This window comes from Chrysochloris asiatica, unplaced genomic scaffold (assembly GCF_000296735.1).
Source record: "Chrysochloris asiatica unplaced genomic scaffold, ChrAsi1.0 scaffold00070, whole genome shotgun sequence".
Lineage (NCBI taxonomy): Eukaryota > Metazoa > Chordata > Mammalia > Afrosoricida > Chrysochloridae > Chrysochloris > Chrysochloris asiatica.
In genome coordinates this window covers 15,820,514-15,834,179 of record NW_006408588.1, presented here as the reverse complement: position 1 = coordinate 15,834,179, position 13,666 = coordinate 15,820,514, and the positions used below count along the sequence as shown (strand labels likewise).

At 44.9% G+C, this 13,666-nt stretch overlaps 1 protein-coding gene across 3 annotated transcripts in view; it reads left to right on the top strand.

The window, feature by feature from the left end:
- ESRRB (estrogen-related receptor beta) overlaps positions 1-13,666 on the top strand; it is a 180,286-nt gene that overhangs the window by 148,913 nt on the left and 17,707 nt on the right. For all 3 annotated transcript variants that reach the window (XM_006864780.1, XM_006864779.1, XM_006864781.1), the window contains one exon: positions 9,757-10,026. In XM_006864780.1, coding sequence (XP_006864842.1) covers positions 9,757-10,026 — 270 coding nt within the window. The remainder of the gene's footprint in view (positions 1-9,756; positions 10,027-13,666) is intronic.

Sequence of the window (13,666 nt, the reverse complement as noted above, 5' to 3'; positions counted from 1 at the left end):
TGAATGTAAAGCTGATGTTCTCCTGTGTAGATTATCACACAATTCACAATAAAACATTAAAAAAAAATTTTTTTTAAATAATAAATAAATAAAAAGAAAATACCAGGGTCTGAGTCAGACACACCGTAGTCCTCAAGCTGACATTTTTGCTCTTCAACACATTAAAAAGGTCTTCTGCAGCAGATTTACCTAATGCAATACTGGTGATAGTATTATGTTGTAGAAGAATGCACTGGATTGCTAACCACAAGGTTGGCAGTTCAAACGCACCAGCTGCTCCTTGTAAACTCTATACAGGGTCACTGTGAGTCAGAACTTATGCAATAGCACTTAACAACAAAAAGAATGTCAATTTTTGGAAATAGATCAATGGGCCATTCTTCCTAGTCTGCCTTAGTCTGAAAGCTCCACTATTATCTACCCACCATGGATGACCCTGATGGTATTTGATATACTAGTGGCAGCTTCCAGCATCACAACAACATGCAAACCACCACAGTATAACACAATCTCCATACGTGATACGCACATACGTGAAGGGGTCGGCACAGGGGCTGCAGTAGGGGAGAGCAGAACATGAATTAGGTAGGCCTTGAACTGAGGAGGGACAGTGACCAGATAGGTTCTGAAGGACATTAGGATGGTGTGGACAGAACTTTTCCTTAATGCTACAAAGATGTTGACATATTCTTGTGGACTCTGAGTAGACCAGGTAATCAGAAGGATGAACCATTTGAACAAAACTCATTTCCTGTTTTCCTTTGGACCGTAGTTTTAAACACATAGGGCACTTTCACAGGGTGAGTCCCACAAGGAACTTGGGGCTGAGGTGATTGGCTCGAAATCGCAGCAGCCAGCTTTTGTTGCGGCCAGTCTGAAGTTGCCCTGCCCCTAACACAGGTTTTTACCTTGAGTTGAGTTTGCCAAGTATTGGGTTAGCCAGAGGGCATGCCTAAATCTTTACAGTATCCAGTGCTTAGATTAGAATGAGAGCCAGCCAGCAGCCTGTAATAGGTTATGGGTATCACTTGATGAATTGCAGGCTCTACTGTTATTAGCTCGTTAGCCTCCTCCCTGGTGGCCCAGAGGCAGCTCAGCAGGAGAGCCTTTTCCTGCTGGCCCTTTGGGCATAACCGGCACCCTTGCCAGGTCTGTCTGACCTTTGCATGGGCTCTGCAAGGGATCCCCAGAGACTTCCTCACCAGGGCCCACTAGGAGGTAGCCACTGCCTGGCTCATGCTGGGAAGAGGCTAATGCCAGCAGCCGATGAATTATGGGCTGCTGAGTGGCAGCAGCTGTGTCTGGAGTGGTCTCAGATCCCATAATTACATCTCCCTTTATTACCTCTGCTAATGGCCCTCCAGGTCGACAGAAACGATAATAAATTAACAGATTATGAACTCCACTTGCCACAAATTATGTGCTTTTTTTTTTCTTCTTCTTCTTTTAATTCTAGGAGCTCATGCCGCCAAATCACTGGGGGATGGGCAGCAGCTTAGGGTGTTTTACCAAAGACATGAGGAGAGTTGCATGTCTTTTTTTTTTTTTTAACTTTTTATTGTGAATTGAGTGAAGGTTTACAGAGCAGATCATCAGTTTTACATTCAGCAAATCTTCATTACAATGATTGTAGTCCCCTCCATGTACCAACAGTGAACAGTCTTTACCTCATTTACTTTAACTCTTACATGCCTCCCCGTGTCTCCTGCTACCTTCTTCTTTCCTCTGCCAACCTCTCTCTTGTTGTATATGGCCTGCCCTGTCACCCATGTTAACATGTGTCTACCATCTAGTCCATGAATAACTTTCCTTCCTCCTCTAACCATCATTGATTATTTTATTAAGAAAACCTTAACTTTTTTACAACACTGGTCTCATACAATGTTTGTGATTGACTAATTTCACTCAGCATAATGTCCTCCAGGTTCACCCATGTTATGAGGTATTTCGCAGATTCGTCATTATTCTTCAACGTTATGTAATATTCCATTGTGTATATGTATCAACGTTTGTTTAACCATTCTTCCGTTGATGGGCATTTAGGTTGTTTCTATATTTTTGATGTGTCTCTTGTATGCAGCTTATTGAAGGTTCCTGGTTTCTTATCCATTCTGTTCTTTCTCTCTTGACTGGTGCATTTAATCCATTTACATTCAGTCTAATTATCGATGGGTATGAATTGATAACTGTCATCTTCCTCTGTGTGTGTTTGTGTGTGTGGTGCTACTGGTTTCTTTGTTCCAACTAATTTTCATTTTCCTCATTTCTGTGTATTGACGTTTACTAAATTTTTCTGGTTTTCCTCTTTATTTTGATGTCCAGGTGTATTAATTTTCTTTGAGGTTACTCTAATCTATTAATTTTTTTCCAATTTAAAACATTTTATATTGAAATCTACTTAACTTCCTAGTCGTTTGGAAGTCATTTCCTATTTTTGCTTTATAGTTGGCTTGTGCCCTGTTTTCAGTCTTGTAGGCATAGCTAGATTGAGTTCTGGGTGGTGGTGTCATGTATGGTAATCTCAGGTTGTTTTCTGTTGTTGTTGGTTCTCAGTCCAAAGAACACCCTTTAGTATATTTTGTGAAGTTGCTCTGGTCATTACAAATTCTTTTAATTTCTGTTTATCAGGAAATGTCCTAATTTTGCCATTGCATTTGAGGGAGAAGTTTTTTAGTTGTATGGTTCTTGGTTGGCAATTTTTTTCTTTCAGGGTTTTGTATATGTCATCCCATTGCCTTCTTGCCTGTATGGTTTCTGCTGAGAAATTAGAGGTTAGTCTTAATGGTTCTCCTTTGTAGGTAACTGTTCATTTTCCCCTAACTACTCTCAGGATTCTGCCCTTGTATTTCTTTCGGGGTCTTTCTTGTTTGGGGTTTGTTCAGCTTCTTGATGCTTCTTTTCTCATCTTTCATGATGCTGGAGAAGTTTTCTTTCAACAACTCTTCAACAATTTTTTCTGTACTTTTTATTGTCTCTTCCTGTTCTGGAATTTCAGTCACCTGTAAGTTGTTCCTCTTCATGGTGTTCCACGTAATTCTTGACTTTCTTCGAATTTTTCTGATTATCTAGTATACTAGTATTGAGAGATTTATCTTCAAGTTCACCAATGCAGACTTCCATTGCTTTAAATCTACGACTTTTGTCTTTTCAGTTTATTGTGTATTGTTCATCGTTGAGATCTTTAAAGTGTTAATCTTCTGAGTTTTTAATTGCAGGTGTTATATTGGTTTCAAATTTTGCATTTATTTTGTCTGCTTGTTCTTGTAGTGTTTTCCTGAATTTTCCTAAACTTTTTTTTTTTTTTTTTGGTTTTCTCATTTTTCTCGAACTTTCTGAAGATCTGGAGCCAAGCCTGACTGAATCCAAGAACCAAAGGGGGGCACCAAACCAGTGCAGTCAGCCCCTGTCACACACTAGCATGAGGATGGATGATGGCAGGAGCAGGCCACACCTCTGCTCACCAGGAACTGGGGGTGGTGAGGTAGTGGGGAGGGAGGAGAGAAGGAATCACACCTTTCTCATTGCTCATCGCCTGTGTGAATCTGCTCTGCCAGACCACCTTTTGTTGCCAACACTGCTCACAAAGATTCAAGATGCTCATGCTGTGTCTGGCTGGTCAGTCACCAGAGTCTCCCTCTCTGCTCAGCTTCTCCTCCCAGCAAGCATTCAATCCACTTCTATAACGTTTCCTCTCAAGTTCAGGGTTCCAGAATTTTCATCTGTGTCCATGTCATTTGGCCTCTTTGTTGTAGAAGGTCCATGTAGTGTGTCCCCCTAGTCCACCATCTTGCCAGAAGTTTCCTTGTTTGGGTTTTAAAGAAAAGAATGTATGTTCCAAGTTGAGATGTCTGGAATTCTTCCTGGGTGACACAAATGGTTATTGCACTTGGTGCTCATCAAAAGGTGAGAGGTTTGAGTCTACCCAGAGGCACCTGAGAAGGCTTGGCAGTCTACTTCAGGAAACAGTGCCACTGAAAACCCAACAGTGCACAGTTCTACTCTCATACCCAATAAGCCTGAGCCATCCTGTGTCAGAGTCATGTGGACGACAGATGTCAGATCATTGGGATGGCACAGGAACGAGCTGTGTTTCGTTTCATTTTGAGTCAGAGGCAGACTCAATGGCACTTAGCAGCAACAAAGACGTCATATATGACAGAGGGGCAGGAATGAAGAGTCCCTAATCCCCTCTCCCCACCCCCGGAGAGAAAGCGTCCTAACTTTCTCAGGCATCTGGCAAAGATTTCCCATGCATGTACGGTAGTAGCACTTACATTTGCTAAGCAGTCTTCTAAGTGCTCCACACAATCTGAGCAAACCCATGAGGTATTACTATTAATTATTCCCATTTTACAGATGGGAAGACAGAGGCACAGAGAGGTTTTTCTTGCCCAGCAATACAGCCAGTGATGGGCAAGCTACAACTCTTAACAAAAATCTCTGAACTACGACAGCTGCCTTATGCTCTTGGTCAACTTTCCAAATATCCATGCAAACAACTCCTCTTCTTCTACGTGTGCCATTCAACTCATAATTACATTTATTGCATTTATATAATAATTACATGTACTTGGGTTTTTACAGTGATCTAATAAACACCCTTTAATGTTTATCTTTAGGCACGTTTTTTCATTTTTAGGAAAGGTTCCTAGCAGTAGAATTGGTAGGTAGTAGGGAGCATGTCTTTTATTTTAATTTTAAACTTATTCTTGAGTATCTTAAGATATTGGCATGGTTCAACAGCCACTAGATAAAAATGTATTCACCAAAGTCTCCTGCCTATCCCTCCTACCCTTACCCCTCCTACCTCCGATAGGCAGCCGTTTTTCTTTGTTTCTTTTGTCTAATATTAGAGAAATATTTAAGCCATTTAAGATATGTTGTTGTTATTGGGTACCATCAAATCAATACCAGTTGCTAGTAACCTTGTTACAGAGTGCAACTGCCCCATAGGCCAGTTTATGTAGGCTGTTATCTGTTGTGTATATATACTCATGTTGTTGTTGTTTGTTGTTAAATACTGTCGAGTCAGTTCTGACCCATAGCGACCCTGGGTGTAGGGTTTCCGAGGAGTGACCTTGTGGTTCAAACCAACTTTGCAGTCCACCGCATTACCCCACAGTGCCACACCAGGACTCCATATATAGACTTTTATATATCATGGAGTCACGGGGCCCCATGTGACAGTGTAGAACTGACCTATCGGGTTCCTATGCTGTGATCTCTGTGGAAGCAGATCACCAGGCCTTTCTTCTGCAGAGCACTTGGCAGTGGCAACACCTCTCTCTTACTGCTGTTGAGTCAGTTCTGACTCACAGTGACCCTAGGATAGAGCAGAACTGCTCCGTGAGCTTCCCGAGACTAAATATTGATGGGAACAGACAATCTCATATTTCCCCTGCAGTAAGCCAGTGGTTAGCAGCCCAATGCTTAACCCATTATACCACCAGGGCTCTGTATTTAAGATATTAGGACATAACAAATGCTTGCCCCTTTCTTTCAAAAAATGAAGTGGGCTGTCTACTCTAGTCAGTGCTTGGAAGTGTGCATTCAGATTTTCAAAGCTATTTCTACTTCCTGTTGAAGATGGTCAGAGAGTAGGGTCCAAGTCCATTACTTAGGTTGGCAAAGCAGTCTGGGTCCAGGCCTTCCTGTGGTTCCCCTGGCAGAGTCACAGCGTTTCCTACATCACTCTTTCCTTCCCGAAAGGGCAGGGTTGTCTCTTACAGACATATACCACGAGCAAAGGCAGCTAGCTACGTCTGAACTTGAGCCCCAAAGACTAACTGAATCTCTTGGGCATATTTTCTTGGCTCCTGGAAACAAGGCCCGGTGGTGTGTGTCCATCATTTCCTCTGCAGCATGAGTGATCTGAACGCCCATTTTGTCCCAGGCACAGTCCTAGGCAGTGAGGCTTGGAGATAGACACCTTCCCTGGGAGCTCAGGACGCAGGGATGGGAAATGGTGCATCAGCCAGATACACTGCAGGCAGATAGACCTGTGCCACCCTGCAGAGAGAGCTCCAACCCATCCTTAGATCTCAGTCCCGGCTGTCTTCAGCAAAGCCCCACCAATGCTCTTGTTTGGGCTTAATTCCCCCTGTTGTGTGTTTTCTGATCCCTGCCTCACTGAGCTCTTCTAACTGTTGCAACTTGTGATCCTTGATACAAATGAGGAGTCTTCCCTTCCTGAAGGCAGTGCTTTCCCCAGGGCCTTGCATATAGTAAGTGCTCAATAAGCATTTACCAATTGGCTGCAGGTGCAGAAACACACCAGTAACAGCCTTCTCATGTTCCTACCTGTGGGATCGCACAGCTCCCAGGGGTGGTCTTGTCTCCTTCATTTTCAGAAGCCCAGCTCTTACCTTCACCCTCTCTTGGCCACCTTCCAATTCAATTGTCTATTAACTTCTCCTCTGTCCACCTCCTACATGTTCCCTCCCAGCTTGTCTGCTTTTAGACCCTCGAGTCCAGTCCAACACTTGCCTTCCGATGCACACCCTCATGTGCTGGCTGATTGGTATCTGTTAATTAATGTTGCCCAAGGCCTCTCTCTTCCTCAGAGGCCTGATAAGGGAAATTGGATGTCCATTTCTATCTGTCTGTTATTATTACCTCCCAGCTTCCCTGCCACCCCAGGCAGCCACACACCATATCCCATGTGTGGAATCAGGACAAGAACACAGACCCCCTGACCCCTCCACATCACAGTCTCTGTCCCAGGGTGATGCATCAATCAAAGCTTACCCCCTGTCGTCCCAGTGTAATCACCCCAGCTCTTGCTGATGACCACGATGGGTGCCAGAAGCCAGGTGCTGACCGAAGGCCCAGGTTGTAGAGCTTGGGACCTGAAGCCACGATGGTCAGACTAGGAGGATGCTTGTGGGCAAAGGGCAGCCTGCCCAGTGAAGGGGACTTTGAGCCCCTAAGTTGAATAGGCATGCAGTAGGTGGAACATGGGGGGCAGCAATGGCACTTTGAGACAGAGGACAGCAAATGAGAGGGACCCTACAGAATCCATTCCAGAAACCCAGGCCTCCAAGCAGGACCCACGTTGAGAAGGAAGTGTCAATAGAGTGCCAACAACAACAGTAATCGTAACCTCAGCCATTACTGCCACCGTGGCTAAGATGTGTGCTCAGGGCTTCATCTCCTTCCTCCCAGCACCCACATGGGGCAGCAGGGTGAGGTTCTAAGTCAGCTCAGATCTGACTTAGGCCAAGTGACCCTGGAAACCAGTAAGTTGCTCGTGACATATAGCGTAGTATTTTTGTTGTTGTTGTTGTTTGTTTGTTAATGTTTTATTGTGAATTATGTGATAGTTTACATGGGAGAACATTAGCTTTACATTCATCCTGTCGTATATTGTTTCATTGCCATGGTTGCAGTCCCCTCCATGCATCATCAACCAACCAAAGGGTATCCCCTGCAAGCCTGTGCCCCACCCCCACCCCCACTCCACCCCCATCGTAAGCACATAGCCCCTCTCCCTTTCTGGGTCTAAAGTCCCCAGCCACTCCATCTCTCCATGTCATCATCTCAGCCACCATCTCTGGCATCACTGCTTCTCTGGGTAGGGTCCCGCTCTCCGCTCTTCTCCCTTGATGGTCCCAGGGAACTCCACTCCTAGACTGCAAAGTTAATCACTCCCCTTCTTGCTACAAAACATCTACCTTTACATTTCCAACCCTCACAATTATTCCTGATAACAATTTTTCACTACTGTATCACAAGAGACCTATCCACATTTCCTTTCATCAGCCCTGCCTAGACAGTGGAGATTCTACCTTCCTTTTCCCCTTCTTCTTTCTTCTTCTGGTTGAGCTCTGATCATCCAGTCATTGAAGCCACGTCCAGTGGGTATTATCTGCAAGTGTCGGTGTTCTTGTCTCTTCTTATCAGCTGGATGCTTCACTCTCCACTCTAGTCCTCCGTGGCTATGTCACTGACTCTGGGCCCAAGAATCCCCAGGTATAGCCACACTGGTAGCCAACCAGCTCTCCACCTGGGTTCACAGGAGTCTATTAAATGTTGTAGGGCTTAGCTCGCAGCTTCATTGCTGTTTTCCCCTCACTTCCCCTTATCCGTGACGAGCGTGGTCACCAGTCAGAGTGTGTATTCCCATTGAGCCTTAGTCTTGGAAGGGGGTTTGCACTGAGGGTACTCGACCACTTGTCTTGATGTCTCCTGGGCAAGCAACTTGCTTGTTCTTATAGTAATCAGTGGTTTGCCATTATTGTTTTGTATTTAGCGTAGTGGTTTTGTGGATACTTGTCCTTCTTCCAATAAATCTAGAACTGTCTGTTCTCTTCTCCAGCATCAGAATTTCTGGTGAGCTCCCAGCGAGGTTACTGGCTTCTATTTTATGGTCAAGATATTTGAATATTCCTTGTTTCCATCTCCTCCTTCCTTCCTTCCTTCCTCTCTGCCCTTCCCACCCTTCATTTTCTTCTAAATCAAGCAGTTAATTGAATTAGCTCAAGCTGAGCCCACAATTGATATGATTCCAACATATTATTTCTGTTTTACAGATGAAAACTTAATAATAGTAAAATTAAATGCTCAGTAAATGCTTTCTATGGTCAGTAAACCCTTGTCTTAGACTTCACGGCCACTCTCTGAAGTGGGCATTCCTATATACCCATTTCACAGAGGGAATTGAGGTTTAAAGTAGTTTTGTGCCTTTGACAAAGCCAACAGCTGGGAAACAGGAAGTGAGAACTAAAACCCAAGCCCTCTCCAGAACACAGTGGACAAGGCAGAGTCTCCAATCTAGAGCCATCCCTGCCATAGCCTTCTTCACTACAGGACCAGCCTCATCCTCAGCAGCAGGGAGGGGGAAAGTCCTGAGTTCACTGAATACAGGACTACTGGTCATCGTTAGGAGGAGAGTGATGGTGTGGGCAGAGGGAGGCTGTCATAAGAGGAAGGGCCCTGCCCCAGCCCTGTCTATGCTCAGTGGGGCTTCGTCCTTGGCTATGGCAGAGAGCAGCTGAGTGTTCGTCCCTGGTTGAGCCCAGAGTCTCTGAGACTGCCTTGAGATTCAGGTGTTGCTTCATAACACCAAACCCCCTCCAGTTTGAGCAGAGAGGGGGAGCCTAGAAACTTCTGGAGTGGCAGCGGCCTGTACTGCCATCTTCTAAGTCTATTTATGAATTTAGTAGCTCTTTAAAGTACACATGCGTTTAATTAATCAGAAAGCCATCACAGACATTTGAAATATACTAACAATAATAATGATATTAACAACTGTCAACATTGACAGAGGTCTTGTTACATAAGTCTTTCCCGTGAATTCCAGGTCTTTCTTGGAAGCAGGGAGGATCTCCCTAGTAGGATCCCAAGGTGCCTGGGGCCACCCTCAACCCTGAGCTGACCCCAGAGCATTGCTGACCTGCTCACATGGTACTCACCCTTGAGTTAAGCTGGCTTTTCTAGAGAAGCAAAACCAGCGAAACATATATATGTATATATAGAAAGAGTTTATATCAAGGAAATGGCTTACAATTGTAAAGTCCCCAGCCCCCAGCAGTCCCACATGTCCATTATTTTGGGAGCAGGCCACACCCCCAAGGAAGCATCCCTTTAATGGATTGGCTGCTTGTAGCCAATCATCATGGAGTTATCTATGGCTGTATTAGGTTTCATCACCATGGGAATAAGCACATTTCAACTGCTAAACCTCTGGAAATCCTGGTCCTGTCAAGTTGACAGCGAAGCTGACTATTAGAACCCTCCCTGTGTCCTCTCCTGCAGGCTTCTCGAACCTGTCCCTGGGGGACCAGATGAGCCTGCTGCAGAGCGCCTGGATGGAGATTCTCATCCTGGGCATTGTGTACCGCTCGCTGCCCTATGATGACAAGCTAGTGTACGCCGAGGACTACATCATGGATGAGGAGCACTCCCGCCTGGCAGGGCTGCTAGAGCTCTACCGGGCCATCCTGCAGCTGGTGCGCAGGTACAAGAAACTCAAGGTGGAGAAGGAAGAGTTTGTGACGCTCAAGGCCCTGGCCCTCGCTAACTCAGGTAGGGGCAGATGTGAAGGTCTGTGGGGACTTGGAGAGCATAGCTGTGGTGTGCCTGTGAGGGAGGACCAGCTGCTGTTGGGGGGGGGGTGGGGGGGCGTTGCTGGTGATGTGAAGACACTGGAGTTTCTTGTCACCACAGAGTGAAGTTCAGATAGATGGTGATAATGGCTAGCACTGGTTGAGCTTTCCTAAGCCTGTGATTTGCTGGTCGTTGGTGTGCCCACCAGACACGGGTAAAGGGGCAGGCATTCTGGAACCAGGCTGCTAGGGTTAAATCTACTTCTACCATTTGGACAAGTCATCTCACTCTGTGCCTCAGTTTCTTCATCAATACCCCACAAAATTATTGAGGAGACTGAAGGTCGGTTTGAACTGCAAGGTTAGCAGTTCAAACTCACCAGCCACTCCTCGGAAACCCTATACAGGGTTTCTATGAGTCGGAACTGACTTGATGGCACTTAACAACAACAACAACAGCATGTATATGTAATTATAGTATGCTTGTCACACGCCTGGTGACATGCTCAATAAATGTTAGCTGTGAACTTTCTTGGAGTAGTGCATACATTGAACACCCTCAGCTGCTAACCGAAAGGATGGAGGTTCAAGTCTACAAAGAGGTGCTTTGCTCTGGGGATCTCTTTCTGAAAAATAAATCCCTGACAGTCGTGGAGCACAGTTCTACTCTGACACATGAAGGGTCACCATGAGTCACAATTGACTTGATGGCAACTGGTATGAACTTACTTAATTCTTTCAAATAACCCTGTAAGTGAAGTTCCATTTAACCTCATTTTATAGATGTACCATGGCACACGGTAGCATAAGCACTGGACCAAAAGGTTGGTTTAAACTGCAAGGTGGGCAGTTCAAACCCACCAGCTGCTCCTTGGAAACTCTATACAGGGTCACTATGAGTTGGAACCAGCTCTATGACACTTAACAACAACAACAAATTGAGGCTTAAAAGGAAGCGAATTGCTCAGGGACACACAGTTTAAAAAATGTCAAGAGTTAGAACTTGAACCAAAGTTATCGGATTTCAAAATCTATCTAAGCTTAGACCTACCTACTCTTGGTTTTCCCAGCTGAGTTACTTAGTCTAACATTAAAAAAGAGGCCTTGCTCCGTTTCGCCAGAATCCTGCTGTGGCACTTTAGGATCAGCACTGGGCTGCTAACCACAGGTGGTGTTGTTGTTATGTGCCGTGGAGTTGGTTCCGACTCATAGTGATCCTGTACAGGGTTTCCAAGGTTGTAAATCTTTCCGGGAGCAGAAAGCCTCATCGTTCTCCCGCGGAACAGTTGGTAGTTTCGAACTGATGACCCTGAGGTTAGCAGCCCGATTCATAACCAGGCAGTTCAAACTCACCAGACACTTCTCAGAAATCCTGTACAGTCACCACGAGTTAGAACTTACTCAATGACACTTACCAACAACAATGATATACAGCCATTCAATTTATTTCAACTCATAGCCACCCCATAGCATTTCCAAGGTTGTAAATCTTTATGGGAGCAAAAAGCCTCATCTTTGTCTCATGGTGCAGCTGGTGGATTTGAACTTGTGACCTTATGGTTAATAGCCCAACTCACTATGGCATCAGAACTCCTTACTCCAACTATTTAGCATATCAGCTTCTGGCTGTCGGGGGAGAGGGACTGACCATTGGGCAGAGCTGGTGCATGAGCTTGAATTGAATGGCTGTCTCCACCAGGTAGCACCCATCCCCTATAGAGCATGGTGCTGGGGAGTACAGTAGGAGAAAGAGGGGATTCCTGTCCTAAAGTGGGAATGCTGGGGCTGCACACACAGTACTGCTGCAGTCCAGTACCAGGTGGATGCAAGTTCAAATGCTAGCTCTGATCTTCCCCAATACTGTGGCCTTGGCCAAGTTGGCTTACGTCTCTTAGCTCTGTGTCCTTGTATGTAAAATGGGGCTATCCCAGAACCTCCTCCAAGGACTTCTGAGTATTCAGTGATCAAATGAAGACAAAGCACTTAGCCCAGGGCCTGGCTTAAAGGGAATTATCATTAAATATTAATTATTATCATTATTAATATTAGAGAAAGCCATGTTATTAGCATATAGAAGAGGGAGAGCTGGTTTCAGATAGAGACAGTACAAATAGGGTAGTTAACTAATAGATTTGCCCTATACCAGCCTGTTCTTAGTACAATTCTTGGTGATGGTGGTGTGCCATGGAGTCGGTTCCAACTTACAGTGATCTTGTTGTTGTTAAGTGCCATCAAGTCGATTCTGATCCATAGCGACCCTGTATAGGGTTTCCAAGGAGCAGCTGGTGAGCCTGAACCACCAACCTTGCAGTTCAAACGACTTTGCAGTCTGGCACATTAGCCCACAGCACCATACCAGGACTTCTACAGTGACCTAGCATAGGGTTTTGGGGGCTATAAATCTTTATGGGAGCAGAAAGCCTCGTATTTCTCCTGTGGAACTGCTGGTGGTTTCGAACTGCTGACCTTTAGGTTGGCAGCCCAATACATAATCACTACGCTATCTAGTCCCCAACAAATGGCTTCATGGAGGGCTCTCTAAGATTTCTAGTGCTTCTGTAGCAGAAAGACCACAATGGGTGGCTTTAACAAACAGAAAAGTATTTTGTCAGTTTGGGAGCACTGGCTTCAGGGAAAGGTTTCCTCTCTCTGTTGGTGTGAAGGAAGGTACTTGTCTCTTTATCTCCTGTGGCTTCTGCATCATGCTTCATCTCTTATAAAGAAGTAGATTCAAGACATTCTCACATCCATCTGACCTCATTAACATAACAAAGACAGTCCAGTCCCAAATGGGATTACAACTACATGTAAAGGTTAGGGTTCATAACACATTTTGGGACTGGGGTTGGGGGATACAATTCAGTCTGCATAAGGATGCTTATTGGTGCTCCACTTAGCAACTCTTTACTGGTCTGAACAGCTCACTGCTGTACCACCTGCAGAGCATTACTGGAAGATGCCTTGCCCAGAAGGTTCTGTGCCCCACAACCCTTACTATGCCTTTAGCCAAACACAGACCCACAAAAGGAACAAAAGGCCAAATTCCTTTTGAAGTGGGGTTGGATTGGAGGACTCCAAAGGATCAGGCAAAAGCTAAGGCTTGGATTTCTGGCAGCTCTCTTTCACAGTACTGCTGCAATGGAGGCCTGATGTGGTACTGTGCGCTAATGTGCCGTACTGCAATGTTGTTTGAACCACAAGGTCAGTGGTTCAAGCTCACCAGCCAATCCTTGGAAACCCTATACAGGGTTTCTATGGGTAGGAAGTGACACAAAAGCGCTTAACAACAATAAGCAAAATTTTACCTGCATGTGATATTAATGATACTGTCCAGTAAATTTCGCATTCTGTTGGGTCATTTCTCTTTGGAATAAGCACAAATCTAGATCTCTTCCTATCAATTGCTAGGTAACTGTCTGGCAAATTTCTTGGCATAGATGAGTGAGTGCCTGCATCAGTTTGTTAAAAGATTTCCATCTGTAGCCCATCAATTCCTGGAGGCTTTTTTTCTGCCAATGTCTTCAGTGCACCTTGGACTTTTTCCTTCACTACTAAAGGTTCTTGGTCATATTGTGACCTCTTGAAATGGTTGATACTCAACCTTTTTTTTTTTTTAAATG